Source organism: Tachyglossus aculeatus, chromosome 20 (assembly GCF_015852505.1).
Source record: "Tachyglossus aculeatus isolate mTacAcu1 chromosome 20, mTacAcu1.pri, whole genome shotgun sequence".
NCBI classification, from domain to species: domain Eukaryota; kingdom Metazoa; phylum Chordata; class Mammalia; order Monotremata; family Tachyglossidae; genus Tachyglossus; species Tachyglossus aculeatus.
This window is the reverse complement of record NC_052085.1, coordinates 32,290,916-32,315,943: the sequence shown is the minus strand read 5'-3', so window position 1 is coordinate 32,315,943 and position 25,028 is coordinate 32,290,916. Positions and strand designations below refer to the sequence as shown.

The following is a 25,028-nucleotide window of genomic DNA, read 5'->3' as shown; positions in this document are numbered from 1 at the left end:
AGGAGACCCCCCCCCTTCCCCACCGTGAGGAGACCCCTCTTTCCCTCGTGAAGAGACTCCCTTTCCCCCGTGAGACCCCTCTTTCACCCGGTGAGGGAGATTCCTCTTTCCCCCCGTGAGGAGACCCCTCTTTCCCTCGTGAAGAGACCCCCTTTCCCCCGTGAGACCCTTCTTCCTCCCCTGTGAGGAGATCCCCCTTCCCCCTCTTTCACCCGGTGAGGAGATTCCTCTTTCCCCCCGTGAGGAGACCCCTCTTTTCCTCGTGAAGAGACCCCCTTTCCCCCGTGAGACCCTTCTTCCTCCCCTGTAAGGAGATCCCCTTCCCTCTGGTGAGGAGATCCCCCTTCCCCCTGGTGAGAAGGCCCCTCTCCCCCCACCCCCCCTTTAAGGAGACCCCTCTTTCTCCTCGTGAGGAGACCCCCCCCCATCCCCGCCGTGAGGAGACCCCTCCTTCCCTCGTGAAGAGACTCCCTTTCCCCCGTGAGACCCCTCTTTCTCCCGGTGAGGAGACCCCTCTTTCACCCGGTGAGGAGATTCCTCTTTCCCCCCGTGAGGAGACGCCTCTTTTCCTCGTGAAGAGACCCCCTTTCCCCCGTGAGACCCCTCTTCCTCCCCTGTAAGGAGATCCCCTTCCCTCTGGTGAGGAGATCCCCCTTCCCCCTGGTGAGGAGACCCCCTCCCCCCCCCCCCCCCCCCCCGGTGAGGAGACCCCTCTTTCTTCTCATGAGGAGACCCCCCTTCCCCCCGTGAGGAGACCCCTCCTTCCCTCGTGAGGAGACCCCTCCTTCCCTCGTGAAGAGACTCCCTTTCCCCCATGAGACCCCTCTTCCTCCCGTGTGAGGAGACCCCTCTTTCTCCCGGTGAGGAGATTTCTCTTTCTCCCCATGAGGAGACCCCTCTTTTCCTCGTGAAGAGACCCCCTTTCCCCCGTGAGACCCTTCTTCCTCCTCTGTGAGGAGATCCCCCTTCTCCCTGGTGAGGAAATCCCCCTTCTCCCTGGTGAGGAGATCCCCCTTCTCCCTGGTGAGGAAATCCCCCTTCTCCCTGGTGAGGAGATCCCCCTTCTCCCTGGTGAGGAGATCCCCCTTCTCCCTGGTGAGGAGATCCCCCTTCTCCCTGGTGAGGAGATCCCCCTTCTCCCTGGTGAGGAAATCCCCCTTCTCCCTGGTGAGGAAATCCCCCTTCTCCCTGGTGAGGAAATCCCCCTGGTGAGGAGACCCCTCTTCTCCCCTGTTAGGAGACCCCTCTTCCCCTCGTGAAGAGACTCCCTTTGCACCATGAGACCTCTCTTCCTCCCCTGTGAGGAGACCCTCTCCCCTCTTTGAGGAGACCCTCTCCCCTCTTTGAGGAGACCCCTCTTTCTCCCAGTGAGGAGACCCCTCTTTCCCTCGTGAAGAGACCATCTTTCTCCCTGAGACCCCTCTTCCTCCCCCTGTTAGAGATTCCCCTTTTCCCCCAATGAGGAGATCCCCTCTTACCCCCGTGAGGAGACACCCCCTACCTTTTTCCCTCAAAGAAACTCCCTCTTTCCCTGTGAGGAGACTCTCCCTACTTGGGAGCTTGTGGGAAGACCCACCTGGAGAAAGGGTCTCGGGACATCCCCTGCTCCCATCCCCAAGGCTTTGGACAAATGCTCTCCCTCCTATCCCCAAATTGGCAGGGGATCCCTAGCAGTAGGAGCGGGGCAGGGGGAGACCCCCATCGAGAGTTTATATCTGCAAACTGTCACTTCCGTGCCATTCAACCACTAAAGTGCTCACAGCCGCCTGTAGCGGTGTCCACATCTTTATACTCTGTTAACCCCTACCCCCCTCTTATCTATTTCAGTGTGTGTTTCCTCCTCTGGACCTGTCAGCTCCTGGAGGGCAGAGATCAAGTCTTACTGGCACAGATATGTTGCAGGAGGGGTCGTAGTTGTAATCGTATTTATTCAGTGCTCATTATGTGTGCCAGATTACGTTTGTGGGGGCGTTGGGGAGAGAGCAGTAGCTGGTACTATGGATGCTGATGTGTGGAAACAATCGCTGGTTGTCTCTTCTGAGGTCTCCTAACTATGGCAGTAGAGATTTGGGGCAACCAGCACTCATTTCCTCCCAGAGACAGAGTAAGCACTTAGTACAGTGCTCTGCACACAGTAAGCGCTCAATAAATATGATTGAATGAATGAGGGTCTGACTGGAGGCTTGCTCAGGTCTTTCCTGGGCAGGAAGGAGGATCCAGGGGCTTTTTCTCTGGTGAAAAGCAAAAGGATCTCCCAACCTGACAGGCATGTAAGCCTTCTAGTTCATTCATTCATTCAGTCACATTTATTGAGCACTTACTGTGTGCAGGGCACTGTACTAAGCATTTGGAAAGTACAGTTCGGCAACAGAGACAGTCCCTAACCAACAACAGGCTCACAGTCTAGATGGGGGAGACAGACAACAGAACAAAACAAGTAGACAGGCGTCACTACCATCAAAATAGATAAATAGAATTATAGCTTTATACACATCATTAATAAAATAGAGTAATAACTATGTGCAAATATACACAAGTGCTGTGGGGAGGGGAAGGGGATAGGGCAGAGGGAGGAAGCGGGGGCCATGGGGAGGGGAGGAGGAGCAGAGGAAAAGGGGGGCTCAGTCTGGGAAGGCCTCCTGGAGGAGGTGAGCTCTTAGTAGGGTTCTGAAGGGAGAAAGAGAGCTAGTTTGGCGGATGTGTACGGGGAGGACATTCCAGGCCAGAGGTAGGACGTGGGCCAGGGGTTGATGGTGGGACAGGCGAGAACGAGGCACAGTGAATTTTGGAAAAGGGCCTTTGCTTTCTCCCCCTTCCTTCCTCCCCACCAGTGGCCAAACTTTTCCTCAGCTGGCAGCTTGAACAGGTAGTGTGAGATCTTGGGAGATCCTGCTCGAATCAGGGGCAGATTAAAACATGATCCGTAGCTCTGGGAGAGGGCCGGGTACAAGCGTGTGTGTGTGGGGGTCCTCTTCGCTGTTAGAACCCAATGGGAAGGGAGTTCTAGCCCCAGGAACCTATTAGCGGGATTAACACTGTGTGAAACATTCTGGAACTGCGTATATTTGCCACATCTCAGCGGGAAACTGCCTGTCCTTGGTCTCCATCTCCTCCTGCTCGTTCTGTCCTTTCCCCCTCCAGTCGGGCTGGCCGACTTTGCAAAGGCCGTTTGTCTTCTGTTTCTGTTGCAGATAATGATTGACTCAGAATCCTTGGGGATTTGACTACTTCTCCATCCTCAGAGGAAGGGGTTGGCAAAATCAACTGGGGGTGAATTGTTTCAGTCTTTTTCCAGGGTCTGGTTCTGCAGAGGTTTGGGGCTCAGTCCTTCTCCGGCCCCCACTCTCTCTCTTCTCTCGACTGACCCTGGAGCCTAAACCGCTGGGGCCAACCTTAGTCTGTTGAGTGGCCTGAGCGGTCAGGCGGAGAGGTTTTGAATTCTCTGGTGGCAGAGACTGCTCAGGTATCTGGAGTCTCCATCTCCAACTCAGTTCAGCACCTACCCCCGTGGGAATGCCTCACACAGTAATGTGGTTTGTCGAGAGAGCCCAAGGCCAGGAGCTGCAAGACCTGGGCTCTGGTCCCAGCTCTACCATGGCCTGCGGTTTCACCTTGGGCATGTCGCCGAACCTCTCTGGGCCACAGTTTCCTCATCTGTAAAATGCCTGCCCTTCTGCCCTCTTAGGCTGGAAAGCCCCGGGTTGGAATCTACTCCAACACATAGCTCAGTGTTTGGCCTAGAGTAACGCAAGTCTTCCCATCATTGTTAGCGTGTTCGTGAATGCACAAAATGGAAGAGATCCGTTTCTGGGCACATCCAATCAGCAATATAGGCGATTTACTTAACCAACCAACAATAAAAGTGATTTCATAAACTTTCAAGGAAGCAGCCTGAGCCTCCTCTGCTAGAATGTAAGGTTCTGAAAGGAGGGAACGTATCTGCTAACTCCACTGTGGTCTCCCTGGGCACCCAGTATGGGGCTTTGCACACAGCAGGTACTCAAATGCCATTGATCGGTTCAGCTGCAACTGCTACCCTATAGGTGGGCTGGTGTATCCCCAGCACCCTTCCCCCCACCCCTGATCAATCAATCAATGGTATTTATTGAACGCTTACTATGTGCAGAGCACTGGGAAAGTACAGTAGAGTTGGTAGACATATTCCCTGCCCACAAGGGCTTGGAGTTTAGAGAAGGCAGGTCTGCTCTTGGGTACTCTTTAAGCACTTGCCATTCACCCCTGCACCTCAGTCCCATAGAACGATGTCTGTATCCATAATTTATTTTAATATGTTTCCCCCTCTAGACTATAAATTCCTTATGGGCAGGAAAAGTATTGCCAACTCTGTTGTATTGTACTCTATTAAGAGCTTAGTACAGTACTCTGGAGAAGCACTTACAGTACTTAGGAAAAGCAGCGTGGCTCAGTGGAAAGAGCACGGGCTTTGGAGTCAGAGATCACGGGTTCAAATCCCGGCTCTGCCAACTGTCAGCTGTGTGACTTTGGGCAAGTCACTTCACTTCTCTGGGCCTCAGTTACCTCATCTGTAAAATGGGGATTAAAACTGTGAGCCCCCGTGGGACAGCCTAATCACCTTGTATCCTCCCCAGTGCTTAGAACAGTGCTTTGCACATAGTAAGCGCCTAACAAATACCATCATTATTTATTATTACTCTGAACAAAGTAAGCACCCAGTAAATACCATTGATTGATTCAAGTTTTGTTGCAGGAAAATCTCTCCTTTTCTCTTGAGAAGCAGGGGAGAGAGCAGAGTATGTGATTCCAGCTTCACTGATGTCCTCCAGGCCCTGGTCCTAGGAGAGGCATGAAAATCAGAAATGAAACTCGCCGGAAATAGACTAACCCAGAAGTGAAAGTACCTGCCCGTCCAGCCTGAGGAATGCAGGGAGGGTATCAGACCAAAAAGATCAGTTTGGGTTTGAGTCATTCGGGGGGGTGCCGGGTTGGGGTTGAGGGGGAGCCCCCGAGCGTATGGGCAGCGCTGTCGTCCACCCTGGATGGCTTGGCCCTCACAGTTATGTTCCTGCTGTTCAGCGGTGGTGGCCAGGAGGCCCACTGATGGGCTCGGCCTTGATCTGGCAGGCCCTGTCTCTCATTGCCCTGGCCAGGGTCAGGGGCTTGGCTACCAGCCGCACATGTCTTCATCTTTCCCTCTCGGGGGCTCGGAAGGGAGAGTTCTATTGCCATGGGGAAACTGAGGCTTGGGGAATTCAATGTATTTTCCAGCAACCGGACAATTCTGGGGCGGGGCTGGTGCAGGATGGGCCTCACCCACCCCATTTCTTCCGCTCTCAGTGGCTCTGAGAGATGTCGGGTCATGGTGGGATCGTGGCTGGCTTGCGGACTCTCTGGGAAGGGAGATTTGATGAGGCGGGAGAGCGATGGGGCATTAAAACTGTGAGCCCCATGTGGTACACCAACTATGTCCAACCTGACTAGCTTGTATAATAATAATAATAATGATGGCATTTAAGTGCTTACTATGTGCCAAGCACTGTTCTAAGTGCTGGGGGGGATACAAGGTGATAGGTTGTCCCATGTGGGGCTTACAGTCTTAATCCCCATTTTACAGATGAGGTAACTGAGGCTCAGAGAAGTTAAGTGACTTGCCCAAGGTCACACAGCAGACATGTGGCAGAGCCAGGATTAGGACCCATGACCTCTGTCTCCCAAGCCCGGGCTCTTTCCACTGAGCCATGCTGCTTCTCTGTATTTACCCTAGCGCTTAGTATTAGGGCCTGGCACATAGTAAGCACTTAACAAATACCATTTTAAAAAACAAAAAAAACAAAAAAAACCCTGCCCCCAGTTCTTGGCTACTTCCCAGCAGCCAATGGCCTGCTCTGATGAGCCCACAGAATCCCGGCCAAAGGCCGCTGGACAGGGAGTTGTGTTAATGGGTGTTGTGGAGGCCAGTGGATTCTTTCTTATTTGGGCTCGTGTCCCCCTGTTGCTGTGGCAGCATCTGACTGTCAAAGCTGGAAACCTCAGGAGTCCTGGGGCCAGTGCTCCGGGACATCATGCCTCCCTGGGCTAGTGGTCCACCTGAGTAGGAGGAGCTGAGCAGTCAGAAATGTGTGTCTCGTGTGTGCTCGGTTCAGCCAGCAGTGACGCTTCTGAAATCCAGAACCTGTGTCCCATGAGGAATGGAGACATGGAGGTCGACTCTGGCCACCGACTTTCTTCTCTCATCCCATCCCCTCACCCTATTTTCCTTGCCTACCGTCACACCCATGCATGGAGTCATCCCCTCTACCCCCAAGCACTTAGGTTCCTACCCCATCCCCACAGTAATTATTCACATATCTTTCTTTCTAGTTGGTTGCTTCCCTTACCTGCAATTTATTTTAACGTCTGTCTCCCCCAGTAGACTGTGAAGTCCTTGAGGGCAGCGATCGTGTGTGTCAACTCTGTTGTAACGTACTCTCCCAAGTGCTTGGTACAGTGCTCTGCAATCCGTTACGCTCAATAAATACCGTTGATTGATTGTCTCCGGTTCTCCTCTTGGGCTGCAGCGGCGCCTTCGCCACCTGAGGAGCATCGCTGCCCGGAACATCGCCGTCACCGGAAGGAACGGCCACCGGCTCCTCGACACCTACTTCACGCTACACCTGTGCAGTGACCGGCAGATACACAGAGGTGAGAGCCCACGGGCACGGGATGTGGGCGCGATGGACCGGTTGGGTCAGGCTGCCCTGTACTTGGGATGCAGCAGCGAGGGCAGAAGCTGGTTCTGTGGGGACCAGGTTGGGCTGTTCTGATGCCGGGGGTAGCAGAGAGGGCAGAAGCTGGCCACCCGGGCCTCAGGGTCTCCTATGGTGAGGGTCTTGGCCACTTTGACCCAGACGGAGGAGCTCACCCTTGCCTCGTAAAGCACCGGCTGATGTTCGGTGAGCAGCTCTCTGTTCTGTGCAGAGGGGCTTCACTTGGGGCCTGTGTCTTCCTCCCCACTCACTGTCCTCTCTCCTCTTCTCCAGAGTTCTACCGGAGTGAAGTGATCACCAACTCTCTGGTAAGGGTGATGGCCCGAGGGACTCAGGGCCATCACACAGGGGGCTTAAGGGTAGGGAGGAGTCCCGGGCCCGGGGAGACCTGAGACTTCCCCAGTTCAATCCTGACATGTACATTCGCCTCACAATCTGCCATACATCCCCGGGGAAGCAGCCCAGTAAGACCAGGCCTCCAAGCGCTTCCCCTGGAATCACGGCGTCCAGGGGTAGAATCGGCCAAAGCCAGCCGGTTTGGCAAATTAGCCACTCCGCATTCCAGGTGCAGAAGGGGCAGGGCAGAAAGTTGGCTCTCGGTCCTGCTTGAAGCCTTTTGTCTGTGTTCCCCAGAACCCAACGTGGAGGAGTCTGGATTTTGGAATCATGCCTGATCGGCTGGACACGTCCGTGTCGTGCTTTGTGGTGAGGGTCTGGGCCCGAAAAGAGAAGGAAGAGGAGAGGGAGCAGGAGGAGGAGGCGGCCCCGCAGCTGCTCATTGAGTGGAAAGTCTCCTTGGACGGGCTGAGATTCCTGGGCCAGCAGGTAAAGGTCTCACTGGGGTTGCCAAGGGGCTGAGGGCCATTTCTGTTGGGGAAGGGCACTCCCAGGGGTGGCTGCACTCTGCCAGACCCCACGAGCCCGGGAGAGCTGCGGTTTTGACTAGAGGCCCCTTCCAGAGTTCTGAAGGCTACAGGGGTTATGTGATTTTCCCAGCCCTCCCTTTGAATGGACTCTCCCCAGTGCTCTGCAGGCATCTGACCTCAGGGTCTGCACCCTGGGGAGCCTCCAAATGACCTTAGGGTGGACCGGACCTGTGCCGGCAGCTGCTTGCTCTGCTCCTGAGCTTCCCTGGGGAAAGAAGGAAGGAAGGGAGGAGGGACAGACATCCTGCCCCCTCCTTCCATCACTCTTCTGAGACCTTAGGCTTCTGCCAGGCCAACTTCCTCCTGACTTCCACCCTGCATCCCCTTTAGCTACTTCAGCCACTAAGGGGGCAGATGAGAGAGTGTGATTAGCAGCTGATGACTAGGCATGACCAAAATAGCCCCAGGGCGGGTCTTGGGAAGTCCATCAATAGTACTGATTAAGTGCCTAGTCTGTGCAGAGAGCACTGTTCTCTACCCTTGAGAGAGTTCAGTAGAGTTAGTAAACACAGTCCTTGACCTTCCAACATCCTTATCTGTCCCCTCTCCATCCCTGACTCTACCCCGGTGGCCCAGCACGGGCTCTCCAATACTCCGGACTCTTCTCACAGAGACACAGCGTGGACTTTTTTTTTTTTTTTGGAAATGGTATTTGTTAAATGCCAAACACTCTTCTAACATCTGGGGTAGAGTGTTTCCCCATGCTCACCTCATGCTGGAGGAAGAAGTGTTTCCCGTGGTTGGTGTGAACCTGCTACCCTCTAGCTCCAGCGGGCACCCCTCGCCCTTGGGGGTGGGTTCCTGGGGAACGGCAATTTGGGTTTGACCTGGGGTGCTCGTTTCTACTGCCTCTGAGCTGGTCGTTCAGCTGGAACCGGGGTGTGGTTTGAACCAGGGATGAGGAGGCTGTCAGTGGTTGCTGCCGCTGCTGCTTTTCCTGCCTGGGAAGCCAGCCTGTCACATCCATCTCAGCCTCTAACTGATTACTGGTTTGGCGTCAAAGCTCATCTGATTCCGGGCAGAGCTCTGCGGTCTGAGGGAGCTCAAGTCACCCTCCGACGACTCTGACCAGACCACCGGGCTCAAGTGGGCTGGCTGCTGCACTAGGTGCCGGGGGCGGCCTGGCCCTGAGCTCGGTTCTCCGCTCTCTGCCCCACCTTGACCACATGGCTGGGTAGAGGCCGAGGAAGCTGATTGACCTGTTTTTTGCGTCCCCTATTAGATCCACGCCCGCAACCAGAACGAACTTATTTTCGGCTTGAACGATGGCTACTACGGAGCCCCTTGGGAACAGAAGGTGAGTGTCATTTGGTGGCCAAAGGTGCCCCGTTCCTCTCTTTGGGGTGTGGGGCCAGGCCTCTGTGGGGACACCATGGTGCCCTCCAGACTCCCTTGGGGTGGGGTGGATATCGGGAGGGTCTGGAAGGGCAGGAAGCTGATGGCTGGGCACCTCCTGCAGCCAATATTGCGGCGGATCTAGGACCCCCCCCCCCCACCTCATAGTGTTGTCCAAGCTCTGGTGGTGTGCTCTAGTGGAGGCTACCCTTGCCACATCTTTGGCTTTCTGCCCTCCCTATCTGCTGGCCATCACCACTCCCGCTATGGCCCTGAACTCGGGCAGGTGGGGAGCAATGCCTGATACTCAGATATGTGGGAGTTAGTAGCAGGAACTGGAGACTAGTTAAAAATCACTCCTCCACTTGCTGTCCATTTTCTGCTTTACTGCCTGGACCCTCTGCCCAGTCTCCATCGCCACCACGTTGGCCGATGAGTTCTTTCAGGCAAGGAAGCAGGCCCCCCAACTCTGAGGAGACACCACCCGCCTACCTATCATCCTTCCTGTTCCCATCCTAGTTTTCTGACCCCTTATTCTGGGCCCTGGACTCCGAGGGCGAGCTGATGGGGTTGGGAGAGGCCGGGCTCTGGGGTCCCAACTCTGGGGGCAGTGAGTGAGGTGTGTGTGGAGGAGGAGAGTTAGATGAGAGTGGGTTGGACCCCTCTTGTTCTTTCAAAGAAAATGGAGGTTGTCTTGCCTGGTAGCCATATTGTGGAGTCACTCTACCTGCCTCAGTTACGTCCCGATTGTCCCCCACCACTCCCAGGACTCCCTGATTTCCAGGAATCAGGTGCTGCGGGCCTCCCAGCTCCATTATGCAGCCTGGCATTTAATTGACAGGATGGTGACCAGTGGCCCCCCGGGTCTGTTCGGTTCCTCCCCTCTTGCAACTTCCAGCCTTTAGGGACTGGGTCTGGGCCACTGCACCTTCATCTGTGTGTTGGTGTCTTTCAGGGTTATTCAAGCAGCCACAAGAACAACCTCCTGCACGTGGACCAGAACTGTGTCCGAAACTCCTACGATGTCTTCTCCCTGCTGCGGTGAGAACCTTCTGCTTCTCATTCATTCATTCATTCATTCATTCAATCAATCATATTTATTGAGTGCTTACTGTGTGCAGAGCACTGCATTAAGCGTACTAGAGGCTCCGGTGCCTGCTCTGAGTGTGGTGGGGATCAGGACGTGTGTCTGCTCCCAGGTGAGACCTCAGGTGGGTGAGGCGGCAAGGAGCTGGGGGCTCTGGGCTCTGCCTGTGCCAGCCTTCCCGATTTGGCGAGTATTCTTGGGGTGGCCTGGCACCGCGAGTGGCATGGTCAGCAGGCCCCAAAGGATTTGGTTTTGATTTGGGGAGACAGGCGGATGGGCTGGTGGGTGGACCGATGGGCGAGCCTCAATCTCATCCCAGAGACTTTGGGTGGGAGAACTGGTGCGGAGGGGAGGCTTCTGATGCCGGTGGGATTTGGGCTGGGTCTCTACATGCCGCCGCGGGCACTCAGTCACTGTGCCGTAGGTCTGATAGTCCGAGCTATACCCGGCCGGGGACAGTGCAGTCCTATGGCCGTGGTGGCCCTACGTTCATTCATTTAATCGTATTTATTGAGTGCTTACTGTGTGCAGAGCACTGTACTAAGTGCTTGGGAAGTACAAGTTGGCAACCTATTGAGATGGTCCCTACCCAACAACGGGGCTCTACACCGCTGCTGTCACCCTGGGAATTGTCCCGGGCCCGCTCATTCATTCATTCATTCATTGTCGTATTTATTGAGCGCTTACTGTGTGCAGAGCACTGTACTAAGCGCTTGGGAAGTACAAGTCGGCAACATAGACAGTCCCTACCCAACAGTGGGCTCACAGTCTAGAAGCTGGACAGCTAGAAGCAGGCTCAGGCTGGTGCCTGAGTCAGCAGCGCCTCCCCGCAGGACCTGCCCCCCGCCCCCTTGACACTAGAGGAAATGGGGCTGGGACTTTTAGACTGTGAGCCCTTTTAGACTGTGAGCCCACTGTTGGGTAGGGACTGTCTCTATATGTTGCCAATTTGTACTTCCCAAGCGCTTAGTACAGTGCTCTGCACTTAGTAAGCGCTCAGTAAATACGATTGATGATGACTTGAGGGGTCCAAGGCCATATCTTGGACTCCTCCCGGCCCCTGTTCGGGCCTCCACCAGGGGTCACTGTTGCCTTTTGTGAGGCCTGGGTCATCATCATCATCATCAATCGTATTTATTGAGCGCTTACTATGTGCAGAGCACTGGACTAAATGCTTGGGAAGTACAAGTTGGCAACATATAGAGACAGTCCCTACCCAACAGTGGGCTCACAGTCTAAAAGGGGGAGACAGGGAACAAAACCAAACATACTAACAAAATAAAATAAATAGAAATGTACAAGTAAAATAAATAGAGTAACAAATATGTACAAACATATATACATATATACAGGTGCTGTGGGGAAGGGAAGGAGGTAAGATGGGGGGATGGAGAGGGGGACGAGAGGGAGAGGAAGGAAGGGGCTCAGTCTGGGAAGGCCTCCTGGAGGAGGTGAGCTCTCAGTAGGGCCTTGAAGGGAGGAAGAGAGCTAGCTCTGGATGCGGCCAGTAGAGTATTAGTAGTAATAATAATAATAATAATAATGGCATTTATTAAGCGCTTACTATGTGCAAAGCACTGTTCTAAGCGCTGGGGGGATACAAGATGATCAGGTTGTCCTACGCGGGGCTCACAGTCTTAATCCCCATTTTACAGTTGAGGGAACTGAGGCTCAGAGAAGTGAAGTGACTTGCCCAAGGTCACACAGCAGGCATGTGGCGGAGCCGGGATTCGAACCCATGACCTCTGACTCCAAAGCCCAGGCTCTTTCCCCTGAGCCACGCTGCTTCTTTATTAAGGGCTTACTATGTGCAAAGCACTATTCTAAGCGCTGGGGAGGTTACAAGGTGATCAGGTTGTCCCACGGGGGGCTCACAGTCTTCATCCCCATTTTACAGATGAGGGAACTGAGGCTCAGAGAAGTTTTCATTCATCCATTCAATCGTATTTATTGAGTGCTTACCGTGTGCAGAGCACTGTACTAAGCGCTTGGGAAGTACAAGTTGGCAGCATATAGAGACGGTCCCTACCCAACAGTGGGCTCACAGTCTAGAAGGGGAAGACAGACAACAAAACAAAACGTATTAACAAAATAAAATAAATATGTACAAATTAAATAAATAGAGTAATAAATACGTACAAACATATATACATATATACAGGTGCTGTGGGGAGGGGAAGGAAGTAAGGCGGGAGGGATGGGGAGGGGGAAGAGGAGGAGACTTGCCCAAAGTCACCCAGCTGACAATTGGCAGAGCCGGGATTTGAACCCCAGACCTCTGACTCCAAAGCCCGGGCTCTTTCCACTGAGCCCCGCTGCTTCTCTATTGACCCGGGCTCCGTAGCCCAAATGCGGAACTGGGACGTTTTTGGGAACCAAATTTTCAGTGCCGTCCACCTAAGACGGCCCCTCGAGGGGGGACGTGTTGGACGTCACCGGGAAATGCTGTGGATGTGGACGCTTCCTTCCAGGACTGAAGGCCTAAAAATGGCTAGGATGACAGGGGGTGCCAGGGGAATGGGATTTTTTATTTCAGGGAACGGGCAGAGTTGTCACCGTGGGGGTGCCAGGGGGAATGGGATGCCTTATTTCAGGGAACAGGCAGAGTTGTCACCTTGGGGACTTCCTGGACGTAGTTCCTCCTCCCCTCACATCCCTTTGTGCCCCTTCCCCATCCCATGGGGAGGCGGGGGAGGGCAACCTCCACCAGAGGAGGAGAACATCTTGTTGCTTGGTTCCCGGGGCTGAAGTGGGTAGGACCATTGAGGCAGGTGGAAAACCAGGAGCCAGGGCTCCTCAAATGGGTTTCCCACCAAATGAGCGCGTGTGGCCGTACAGTCCGGGGCTGTGGCCGGCAGATGATAATCACCGGCTCCGGGAAAATGCAGTGGTGAACGATAGCCGGCTCCAGAGAGAGCTGTTCGAGACCTGAGAGGAGGAAGCCAAGTCCAGGAAGAGGGAAACGGGAAAATCATCAGTCTTCTGATTTTTGCGTCCAGCCAGTGACAGATTTACTCTCCCAACTCTGGGGATGGGCCACCAGCCTACTGACCTTTCTGGCTCCATGTTTTTCGTGGTCTCTCCAAGCTGCTGTCTGTGTCTCTACAAGTGGTTTCCATGTCCGAGTTTTAGAAACATTCATTCATTCAATCGTATTTATTGAGCTCCTACTGTGTGCAGAGCACTGTACTAAAGAGACAGAAAGAGTTCACGCCACATAACAATAATAATAATAATAATGGCATTTGTTAAGTGCTTACTATATGCAAAGCACTGTTCTAAGCGCTGGGGAGGGTACAGGGTAATCAGGTTGTCCCACGTGGAGCTCACAGTCTTAATCCCCATTTTACAGATGAGGTAACTGAGGCACAGAGAAGTCAAGTGACTTGGCCAAAGTCACACAGCTGACAACTGGTGCTTACTATGTGCCAGGCACTGTACGGGGTTGGAGAAGGGGCAAGGGGAGGCCGAGGGGACGAAGCTGGAGGACGGGGGGTGTTCAGGGGTGGCTACCAGCCCCTGCACCAAAATCTACAATCCTTCCAGGCTGTGCTTAGCGGCAGCAGAGAACACCCAGTCTGAAAGGTGAGTCAGAAATGGAGAGGGGATAATTTGGGGTGTTTGCTGGCCTCTGCTGCGGCTCTTCTCCCTGGAAGCAGAGCTGGGCCAAGCCAGTTATCAAGAGTGTCTGTGAACATGCCGCTCTGCCCAGGCCACTGACCACTGCAGGACGAATTCCCGCAGCATCCATTCCCAGCGCTCCGAAAGCTCCGCTCCGGGCATAGTGCCACTTTCCACTCAGCCTGTAGGACAGTTGGGTGGAAATCTGGGAGCAATTTCACCTCCTGTTAGGCCCACGTGGTTACCCGGAACTGTATTTTCCTGTAGTCCAATGTTATTTGAGACACTCAGAGCTGACTGTTGTCCCCACGAACTCTGTTGCCTCCCGGCATTGTTTTTACCGCCTCGCTGAGGACTGGGCGAGACTCTTCTGACCTGCCGACCCCTCAGTCTGTGCAGACTGAAGGCAGCCCCCACCCCTCCAACACCAGACCACCCTCTCTCCCCATGCCATGTGCTAGGATTGAAGGGTCCTGACAGGACTCTCCTGATCTCATCCTGGGAGGCAGAGGCATGTTGGGACTATCAGCTCCTAACAGGGACTGTGTTTTCTAATGCCTTTGTATCCCCCCACCCCCCAAACATTGAGTGTGATGGTCTACATACAAGCGGTGTGGCTCAGTGGAAAAAATCCAGGCTTGGGAGTCAGAGGTCATGGGTTCTAATCCTGGCTCTGCCAATTTTCAGCTGTGTGACTTTGGGCAAGTCACTTAACTTCTCTGTGCCAGTTCCCTTGTCTGTAAAACGGGGATGAAGCCTGTGAGCCCCATGTGGGACAACCTGATCACTTTGTATCCTCCCCAGCGCTTAGAACAGTGCTGTGCGCATAGTAAGTGCTTACCAAATGCCATCACTATTATTATTATTATTACTGACTGATTAATCAGCAGAAGAGCACTTTCTCATCCCAGCTTCACCTTGGGCAAGTCACTTACCCTCTGTGGGTAAGTAATGGGAAAGCTCCCTCCTCTTCCTCCCTCCCTCCCTCTCTCCCTCCCTCCAGGGATATGATGAGAACAAAGGAAGAGAGTTGATGTCAAGAGGCTCTGGGGGAAAGCAAATTCTACTGATTCAAAGTGTTGGAATAATGATTATTTTTGTTGTCTAAAAATATGCAGAGGGCTTAGGCTAGGAAAACTGTGTGCAGGAAAGAGGGAGGGAGAGAAGGAGAATGAAAGAGAAGAACAAAGCTTTGGGTTGGATCTGTCTGTGGGGCTGCTGCTATGCTTTCTGATCAGGCCTTGGGTTGGCTGGGGAAATAGGTGGTATCCTGGACCCAGAGGCGAATGGAGTGTGTGTCCTGCGCCCTGTGTGGGGGCCACACTGGCCTTGTCTTCTATGTTGTCAAATCAAGAAATTGCCCTGAAGCTAGGTGCTGTGTGAGTTCCCTATCCTCTGACTGGCCCTTCCACTCCTTCTCCCTCCCTGTCTGCTTTCTTTCTTCCTCCCTTCCTCTCCCCTTTCCCCAAGCCCTGCCCCAGCCCAGGGAGTAAGATGTCATATTGAAAGTCGCAGGTCCCCTAGCCTTCATCCTTCTCATCCTTGTTATCATCGTCCTCCTCATCCCCACCATCCTCCTCCCCAGTCTCCTTCTTGTCCCCGATTACCAAGGAAGACGCTCGGTGGAGAGCAGTGGTGATGTAGTGAAGACTCTGAAATGCTGTTTGGATAACACTGGAGATTGGGGGGAAATGGGACTCTGCCTGTATGTTTTAAGCCCCCAAGGTAAGATCAGAAAGCGTCTGGGGCAGAGAGTGCCAAGTAGCTGAAGTCATACGTTAATTATGGCCATGAATCATTTTGATTTTCAAAGCCATTCCCTTTGACAAGGCTGTTTGCCTAGTGCCAGGGCTTCAGACGGCACTTTTTCCACTGCTCTTTGAAAGCTGCAGGACACGCTATGGCTTCCCCCTGTGGGTGGCTATCGTCCACGACCACCGCTGGGAGCCGAACGAGCCGGGCGCCTGACCGGTCCTGTCTCCACGGGCTACTTCCAGACTCTCGGCCCGGCGGGATTTGGAACTGGGCGGGAGGGCAGGCACCCCCGGAGAGCTGGCGAGGTGGCCACTGGATGCAGACATTGGGAAGAGAGATTTTTGGTAGCCGAAACCTGGCACAGTTTACTTTCAGGAGGTGTGTCTGCCAGCAGGGCAGTGCGGATGCTGAGGTCCCCGCAGGCCTCCCATGAACAGTGGGGGTCTCCTGTTCAGTCTCTTCTTGTGGAAACAGTAATCGAAGAGTCATACTCGGAAGAGTCGTACTTCGTCTCCCGAGGGGTTTGGTCGGGGGCATCAGCCCGTGGCGGGATACGGTGCCCAGGCCCCTGGCAGATAGGCCATGCTGAGACCTCCTGGACCATCTGCGGGGCTGATGGAGGGCATGGGGGAGCCCCCGGCCCAGCCGTGCGGATTCTGACTGTTGTGTTGCTTTCTTTCGTAGGCTCCACAGAGCCCAGTGTGCAATCAAGCAGACTCAGGTAACCGTGCAGAGAATTGGGAGGGAGATCGAAGAGAAACTGAAACTCACATCTACGAGCAACGAGTTGGTGAGTTCGGATGATTTTTTCCATTGGAACTAGAGGGTGGATTTCTGGGGGAGCCACCTGGTCCCGTGACCGTTCCCAAGTAGCGTCCGGTCGCCTGGAGCGGCCGTGTTCTCTCCCCATGTCGGGCTGAGAGATCAGGTTCTGGATCCCATGAAATCATTAACAGGGTCTTTGGTTAATACCCTGTAAATGGGGCAGTGTAAACGCAGACTGTGTGGTGAATACAAGATGGCTGCCAGAGAAAGCAACACTCCGGGAGCCGTCTCGGGCTCTAAAAAATTAATTAAAGATACGTTTGGACCAAGCCGGTGGGTCTGGCTAGTGGCCATCTGCCCCCCTGGGAAGGGGATGAGGTGCGTGGCCGGGGGAAAACTGGCCGCCTGCCCGGCAGGCCTCCGGTTGACTGGCATCTCGTGGTGGTAGCGAGCGATGCCTCTGCCCTTTGGGCTGGAGAGGGGGACTCCTGGGTCCCAGAGCTTGAACTTGGCCAGCAGCGGGAGGGCACCCTGGCTGGCCAGTGTGTCTGAGGGTTGGAGAGCTGTTCCTCTGGCCTCTCTGGGTTCGACTCGGCTGCCCTCGGCTCCCTCAAGTCCATCTTGGTCAGCTGGGTTTCCCACTGCCCTCCCTCCCCACCTCTCACCAAACCAAACACACTTTCCTCCTCCCCCGCAGCCGGGAACCCTGAAAGGCCATGTATACTGAAGCCTCTGCCCAGGACAGGCCCTTCTCCACAGAGGCTTTATTCTCCCCATTTCCCTGGCCTGAGGCCAGCCCCGCAGATGCCTGATCCTGCTCTCTGGCAGCTCGAGCTAGGCCTCTGGCTGGGAAACGCATGTTTCCTGCTGTTTTCCCTAATCCCGGGCGGGCGGTGACAGTTCCCCAGAGCAGAACGGAGCGACCGGCCGGGATGGCTGGACACGTTCCCGAGCAGAGACTGCTGGGAGCTGCTTTCTTCTCCTCGACACGGGGTTGCTTCCCTCCACCGATTTTGGGAAGAATGTTCCATCCGGCTCCCCTGGAGCTGCTGGACGGTTCCGGCCAACAACCACGAGACAGGGGAGAGCTTAGAAGAAGGGACTGCCCATGGCCTGCCAGCTTTCAACTGGAGAATTGCATTTGGACTGTGAATTTTCCTCAGTGCCTGGGCACCATGGGGCCACCCTCAGATGCTGCGTCTGGCGTGGGCACTTTCCCCACGGCCTTCCTCGGGTGCTGCAGCCTGGTGTGGGCTCATTTCCTGTAATCACCCTTGGACACTGCAGTTTGGCGTGGGTGTCTTTCCCATGTCCACTCCCTGGGCACTGCAGTTTGATGGGCTCATTCCCTGTAGCCGCCCTGGCACTGCTGTTTGTCTAGGGCTTCTTTCCCATATCCACCCTTTTTTTTCTTTTTTTTTCTAATGGTATTTGTTAAGTGCTTTTGATATGCCAGCGCTGTTTTAAGCGCTGGGGAAGATACAAAATAATCCGGTTGGACACAGTCCATTTCCCACATGGGGCTCACAGTCTTCATTCCCATTTTACAGAGGAGGGAACTGAAGCACAGAGAAGTGAAATGACTTCCGAAGGTCAGACAAGTGGCGGAGCAGGATTGGAACCCAGGTTCTTCTCACTCCCAGGCCCATGCTCTGTCCACTAGGCCTCGCTGTCTTTATTCTCTGGTAACTGTGGCCTGATGTAGGCTCGTTCCCTGTAGCCGCCCCCGGGCACTGCAGTCTGGCATGGGCTTCTTTCCCGGTGGCCACTCGTGATCTGATGTGGGCTCGTTCCCTGTGATCACCACGGGTTCTGCGTCCTGAAGTGGGCTCATTCCCACCTGCTGGCCTCGGGGCTCTCCAGTCTCTCCCACCTTTCCCTGCCAAAATTGCCTTCAGTTTTTTCTCGCTGGAATCCCATTCTCACGTCCTTGATGTTAACACCTGCCCACGTGGCCTGCCGGTCTCACCGGGACCCAGGAGGGAGCACTCGGACTCTGGCCCGCCGGCCTCGGGCACGCTAGATGTCCGCTCCTCGGCCGGCTTGCTCCGCCTGACGGCTTCCCCAGATGATCTTGCCATCTGTTTGGAATCAGTGACGGCCCACGTTGGGGGAAGAAAATATTTGGGGTGAGAAATTACCAGTCCAAACCTTTGCACGTTGCTGCCAGAATCACTTTCCTTGCCCGCTGTGATGGTTCTGCCATTCCCCGCCTCCCCCAACACCCTCTCCCCTCCAGATCCAGCAGGAATTTGGGGTTCGCCGGACCCACCCTTCCCGCTGGCCATCTGCTCCCTCCTAGCCCCAGCCTGCACACTCTGGCCACTGCCAGACTGAGCCTTCTCGTTGGCTCGGCTAGGCCTCGCCCTCTGGCCTGCTTGCACTGAGCCCTTCCCCAGCTTCTCTGGATGCGTGGGGAGACCCTCCTCCCTACTTCCCCCAGCCGCAATCATCTTCTTCCCCTCTGCCGCTGTCTCCCCATCTTCCTCCCCACCCCCTCCCTCCGGCCTCCTTCCCCCCTCCCTGCCGTCCGGCATTCCTCTCTCCCTGTGAATTTCATCTCCAAGAAGTCTCTTCTCATTAACCCAATGCATTTTCCAACCCCCAGCCCCCAGGTCCTGCCCCCCTCTTCCCTCTCACACAGTCCCAGAGTTGTCAGTTCTGTCTGCCACATCTGGGTTTGTTATCTGTGTCGGGTCTCAGCTCCTTGGCCAGGAAATCAACTCGCTGAGCGCGGGAACTCTGCCCAGTCACTACCGCCGTGGTGTCACGCCACACACTCCAGGGGCTCTGACTCCCTGTGGACGGGAAGCCCAGGCCCTGGCTTCTCCAGCCCTGCCAGTGTGTGGCCAGAGGAGATGGGCCCGGGTCCTTGGCCTCTGCTGGGCAGGGCCGTGGAGTTCGGGGGCCTGTTTTACTCTTCCTACTACCACTAGTCCCCAGTGGACTCCTCCACGCCTGGATGTGGGAGGATGTCGGCTATTAATTTCCTTGCCTACACCGTCCGTCATGTAAGATTCTCTCAAGCCGAGTTTCTCCATCTTGTCTTTTTTTTTTTTTCAGAAAAAAGAGAGCGAGTGCCTTCGACTGAAGATTCTGGTCCTCCAGAATGAGCTGGAGCGACAACAGCGAGTCCTGGGGCGCGAGGTGGCCCAATTACAGAAGCAGCAGCTGACATTGCGGGACCAAGGTGAGGAGGGAGATAATGCAAGCAGGAGAGTGGGGCCCTTGGTCACCCTGTCTCTTTACCCCGTATCCCAACCCCATGCCTCCCCTCCCGCCGGATCTGAGCAGGCGATGCCGGGAGAGTCATCTGGGGAGAGAGGCTCGGCTATGGAACCGGCCGTCCGTTCGGTATGACGTGCCGGCCGGTCTGGGTGATGGAAGCAGGGGACCCAGGAGGACCTGTGGTCCGAAGGGAGAAACCAGGACCCTCATGGATTGCAAACGGTGGGGACTCGTGGGGAAAATACAGGAACAGCCGCTGACTTCAAAATCTTCCAAAGAATGTATACATCCAAGGGATACAGCGTGGTTTGCTAAAGGCGGCTTGGAAACAACCTGATTGTGAAGGTGGAGGGGTGTCAATCAATGGTATGTACTGAGCATTTGCTAAGTGCAGGGCACTGTACTGAGTGCTTGGGAGAGTGCAATACAGCAGAATTAATAGGCACATTCCCTGCCTATAATGAGTGTACAGCCTAGAAGAGGGAACAGATATTAACGTAAGGTGGAGGCCTCCTGAAGGTGGTGGCTGCGGTTGCCCTTGCCAGGAAGGTGGAGGTCATTTGGAGCAGGCCTGGAGGAGTTGGATGGGGAGAGGCCTGGCCAGGATGGTAGGGATCAATCAGGGGAAGCCTCCTGGGGCAGGTGGATTTTTAGGAAGGCTTTGAAGGTGGTGAGGGATCTGTCAAATCTGCTCTAACCATTGCTAATCACCTTGAGCTGCTGCTGCACACTACTGGAACTTGACTCCTCCAGAGGAGGAACTGGGGTTGATAGTAAAGTTCCGTGTAAGTGTGGCAAAGATGGTGTCTTCCCTCAGAGTTGAGACGTCGGGAGTTAGTTCCACTCATAGAGGTTGGGCCGTTGCTGGAACAGGTGGAAACCCACTCCTAAAACCTCCCTCCCTCCATCTGGAAGGAAAGCCCAACTATGGCAGCAGCCTTCCCAAATGGGCTTCCCTGAGGATCTGAAGGTGTTTCTGGTGGGGCGGGGGAGAGAAGGAAAGGTAAGCAGGCCTTCCAGAGGAAGATTAGCACTTTCATCATAAAAGCAGAAGGCATTCAGCTGGTGACTCCACCTGGAACCTAGCCAGTCACAGGGATGGATTTGGGAAGGAGGAAGGGGTTAGAAAGTGTGCAGGGGGAGGAAGAAGCCCACCAGCCAGCCACCTTAAGTTGGGGGTGGAATTGCTGAGCAATCCTGGGAACAGGATGCAAGTGAAAGATCCTCCAGGTTGGGGTTCTGAGGCTGGGATCCCAGAGAAGCGGAGCTCCGACCCCTGACTGGGGAGATGGTCATGACAACTGGCAGGAGTTCTACCCTGGCCTCCGCAGACCCTGATGGTGCTCATTGTGGTCAGGAAGCACGTCTACCAATCCTGTTATATTGTATTCTCCCAAGCGCTTAGTACAGTGCTCTGTACACAGTTAAGTGTTCAATAAATACCATCAATTGATCTGGAGGGGTGAACTGGCTCCTGGGACACCCCAGAGAAGGCTGAAGAGAATGGGCCAGAGGATGCCCCAGGACATGGCAGAAAAGTAGAAAGGGTCCTGAGAAAGTGAACGTATTAAAAGACAGGAGAAAGTGGTGTTTGGATCACAGTTCTCTCATTTGTCACCCAATTGATTCATTAAAATGCTTTCAGTTTTTCTAATCAAGAGCCAGAAAGAGCTCTGACTTCATGCCTCCTTTCAGAAATGGGGCTTAAGGGATTCCTGGGGGCCAGAGAGATGCATTTGTAGGGGAAGCAGAGGGACGGGGAGGAAGGTGAGACGCCTCTGAGTGCCGAGCAGCCAACCTCAGGTGAGAGGCCTGCTGGCTGCACCCGAAACGATCCCCTCGCTGTTTTAGTGCCCATCTGAGAGCCAGGGGGTGGTGGCAGCAGTCGAAGGGGTGGAGGATTGGGGTTCACTTGGTGGAGGTCTCCAATTCTCACCCGTTTCTAGGCAGAAAAAGTGGAGGGTTTTAGGGCCCTGTGAATACTGTTGGGCAGCTCCAGGGGTTCGCTCAGCCAGGAGAGGGGGTGAGGGGACCCCCGTATGTCACTGTCCCATTGCTTTCAGGAGGTTCAGCAGATGCCTTTGCCTCCAGTGCTCAGACAAATGTGCTGGTGTGTGGATGGGCAAGGGGAGGAGGAAGCCACCCCCTTGGTGTGGGTTGGAGAGGTTGTGGGGAGGGAGAGGGAGCAGGGGGCACTCGGAGTGACAAGTGGGGTACTCGAGGATGAACCATTTCATTTTTCCATGAGTTCAGGCTGACTCTCGGTCCTGGGTGCTTCTCGATCTTCCTTTGTTTCTCATGGTCCCCGAATATCTCTGAAACCACATCAGAGAGCCAGAGCCGTCTACCCTCCCCTGTAAAGCGCACATTAGAGAATCAGCTGGTCAGCCGTGCTCCATCTTCCACGGCGTAAATGTTTTTCCAGGCATCTGGACATTTTGGGGGTGTTTGCCGGCCCTTTTTTCAAAGAAAACTTTGACAGATTGATGGTAACATTCCACTTCATAACACCTCCCTGGCGAGTAGGATTGAGTCCCTGATGTTACTGAAGCTGTCAATCAGCATCTGGGTTCCTGGTGCCGCCACCAAGGCTCTTGGAGGGACGGGTCACTGACTGGCTTGGTGGGCGGGCACCAAGCGCGTGACAAGCATCCGCCAGTGCCGGGCTGTCACTCACTCCAGCCCGGCAGGACCCTCCCGGGTGCCAGCCGGAACTTTCCCGGGTGTCAGCTCCATGTCCGTCAGTGCCCCGTCTGTCAGCATCCTGTCATTCAGGATGCAGGGCAGCCCCACATGCTGCGGCAGGTTCAGGATTGGGTGCGGCCTTGGTCCAGCGGGGAGATCCTCCTCGGGGCTCTGGAGGAGCCCGGGGGCATCTGCAGGAGGTGTGATGCCATAGAAGGGTTTTTGCCACATTAGCAGACTAGCGGGTGTGGGCCCCACCAATCCTGTCCCTGATCTCTGACCTGCCCTCTGGGAGCTTGGCATCAGGGGCCTGGCCCTCCCTAAGAGCCTCGGGCATCTGTTTCCTGCTTGGCTCGAGGCAGGCAAGGGGGGCCCAAAGACTGGAGTGGCTAGAAGAACCAGCTAGCCAGGTCTTGATCGCAGGGGCATTGAGGCTTGTGGGGTGACCACTCGACCGAGTAAATGCAGATTCAGTGGCAGTCCTTGGGTCATGCCAAATTGTACTTTCCAAACATTTAGTACAGTGCTCTGCACACAGTAAGCGCTCAATAAGTACGATCGAATGGATGAAAGTGCCGCCCTGTTGAACTCCCACTGCCACTGAATCCCTGTTGGGTTCACCTTGCAGCATGACTCCTTTTCATTCCCAGCAAGGAAGGTGCCCAAACCCCAGCTTTTTGCTTCTGGCTTCTCTGGACTTTGTTAATATTCTGGGGGGCGAAATCCTTAAATCCCCAGAGAGCATAGATGCTGCGAGCATCAGGCGTGTTAGAAACCCTCGCAGACTAAAAGCCTATGCTTATGCCAGCTCTCCACCTCCTCTCTTCCCACTTCCTTGTCAGACACTCAGGCTGCCAGGTTTCTGGCTGAGTGTGCAGGCCAGCCTGCTTTGGGCTGCCTCACTTGGCCCGCGTCTCGGTTCAACCTAGCCCTGCCTGCCTTCTTCGCTCGGCCGGGACGGTTTCAGCACCCCCGAAAAAACCCCACCTCCTCCAGGAGGCCTTCCCTGAGGACTCCCCAGTGTCTAGCAGCCTGTGTCATCCAGCACAGTGGCTGGTGGCTGAAATTGCTGGCAATCTAATTTACCCCCTTCTGGGTGTGGGTGGACTGAAAAGCCCAAACCCTACTGGACACACACACGCACAAAGACAACCCCCTGTTGCACCGCTGAGACATTTGCCATTTGCAGGGCTGGGCGCCGTTTCTGCTTTTTCCTCCGAGTCTCATGATCCTCTGGAGGCTTCTGGTCAAAGCCTTTCTGTAATGGAGACCACCAAGCTGATTGGTCTGCCGCTGCCGTCTCCCTGCTTTCAGCTACCCTACAGCCCTGGCTGACGTGTATCATTTTTTTTAATGGTATTTAAGTGCTTACTATGTGCCAGAAACTATACTAAGTGCTGGGGCACATATGAGCTAATCAAGGTGGACACAGTCCATGTGCCCCATGGGGCTCACACCTCTAAACCTTATTTTACCGATGAGGTAACTGGGGCACTGAGAAATGACTTGCCCAGGGTCAGAGAGCAGACAGAGTTGTGGAGCCGGGATTAGGACCCACATCCTCTCATTCCCAAGCCTCTGCTCATTCCATAAAGCCACGCTGCTCCTCCCTGGCCCGCCCAGGCCCGGAGAGCACGGTTGTGGCTTGACAACCAGACCTTTCTGATGGGCGCCTGAGCATCCGACTTGGAAACATTTGTGGGACTCGGGGTGATTGTTGTTCGGATACGTGGCACCTCCTGTGGGGCCGGCTTCGGGGAGCACGACTGGGAGAACTGAACCTCATTCTCGGCAGCTTATTCATTCATTCATTCAATCGTATTTATTGGGCGCTTACTGTGTGCTGAGCACTCTACTAAGCGCTTGGGAAGTACAAGTCAGCAACATATAGAGACGGTCCCTACCCAACATCGGGCTCACAGTCTAGAAGGGGGAGACAGACAGCAAAACAAAACATGTGGACAGGTGTCAAGTCATCAGAATAAATAGAAATAAAGCTAGATGCACATCATTGAGACCGCCTGTCTGTCCAAACGTCTGCCAGCTGGTCAGGGGGCCAGGGAAGAAATGAGGTGGACCTGAGAGAGTTTCCTGCCCGCCCTGAGAAGCTCCTGAAGGGAGGAAGTGGGGAGAAGCAGCAGGGCCTAGTGGAAAGGGCACGGGCCTGGGAATCAGAGGACCGCCCGCTCTGCCCGTGACTGCCCCGTGCCGGGGTGCTGCCCCAGTGGCGGGGAGTGCTTCCTCCTGGCTGTTTTCCTTGCGCCGCACTGCTGACTGAGCTACCCCATCTCCCCGCAGGCAGTGCGTTCGAGGCAGAGCGCCTGAAGCTCCGACTGCATCAGGAGGCCCTGCGGGAGCTCAGAAAGGCATGCACGGCCAAGAGGTGAGCACAGCACTGCCAAGCACCTGCCAGTGGCCCACCCTCCCAGGGTCGCTCAGCCAGCAGCCGGCTACCCTGTGGTTGCCCACTCCCAAGCCCTCCGCAAGGCACCCCGAGGCCGCTCCCCACTGCTCTGCTGTGCCCTCGCCCGCTGCCCCCTAGTCCCCAGAAACTAGCCCTCAGCGCTGAAGGCTGGAGGGGCTGGCTGGGGTGGGGATCCCCAATCCTGACAGTTCCCCCTTTCCCCCTCCCGCACAGAGAGCAGTTCCTGAAGACCAACGCTCAGCTGACCGTCCGCTGCCGTCAGCTGCTGTCGGAGCTCGCATACATCTACCCCATTGACCTGGTACGTCCCCACCCCTGTCCGCCGCGCCTTCTCCCGGCCCGCCCAGAGGTCAGCCCCGAGGACAAACTGGACCATGGGCAGCCAGGGAGGGGCAGAGGCACCACCGGGGCCAGAGGGGGTCCTGCTGACCGCTTCTTGTTGGATTCCATCTGGCCAGAGGCTACCGAGGATTTGG

At 55.1% G+C, this 25,028-nt stretch overlaps 1 protein-coding gene across 1 annotated transcript in view; it reads left to right on the top strand.

The window, feature by feature from the left end:
* UVRAG (UV radiation resistance associated) overlaps positions 1 to 25,028 on the top strand; it is a 52,457-nt gene that overhangs the window by 1,053 nt on the left and 26,376 nt on the right. The window contains exons 2-10 of the mRNA XM_038762088.1: positions 6,537 to 6,660; positions 6,999 to 7,033; positions 7,359 to 7,550; positions 8,874 to 8,948; positions 9,942 to 10,027; positions 16,134 to 16,239; positions 19,278 to 19,404; positions 24,426 to 24,510; positions 24,766 to 24,853. Coding sequence (XP_038618016.1) covers positions 6,537 to 6,660; positions 6,999 to 7,033; positions 7,359 to 7,550; positions 8,874 to 8,948; positions 9,942 to 10,027; positions 16,134 to 16,239; positions 19,278 to 19,404; positions 24,426 to 24,510; positions 24,766 to 24,853 — 918 coding nt within the window. The remainder of the gene's footprint in view (positions 1 to 6,536; positions 6,661 to 6,998; positions 7,034 to 7,358; positions 7,551 to 8,873; positions 8,949 to 9,941; positions 10,028 to 16,133; positions 16,240 to 19,277; positions 19,405 to 24,425; positions 24,511 to 24,765; positions 24,854 to 25,028) is intronic.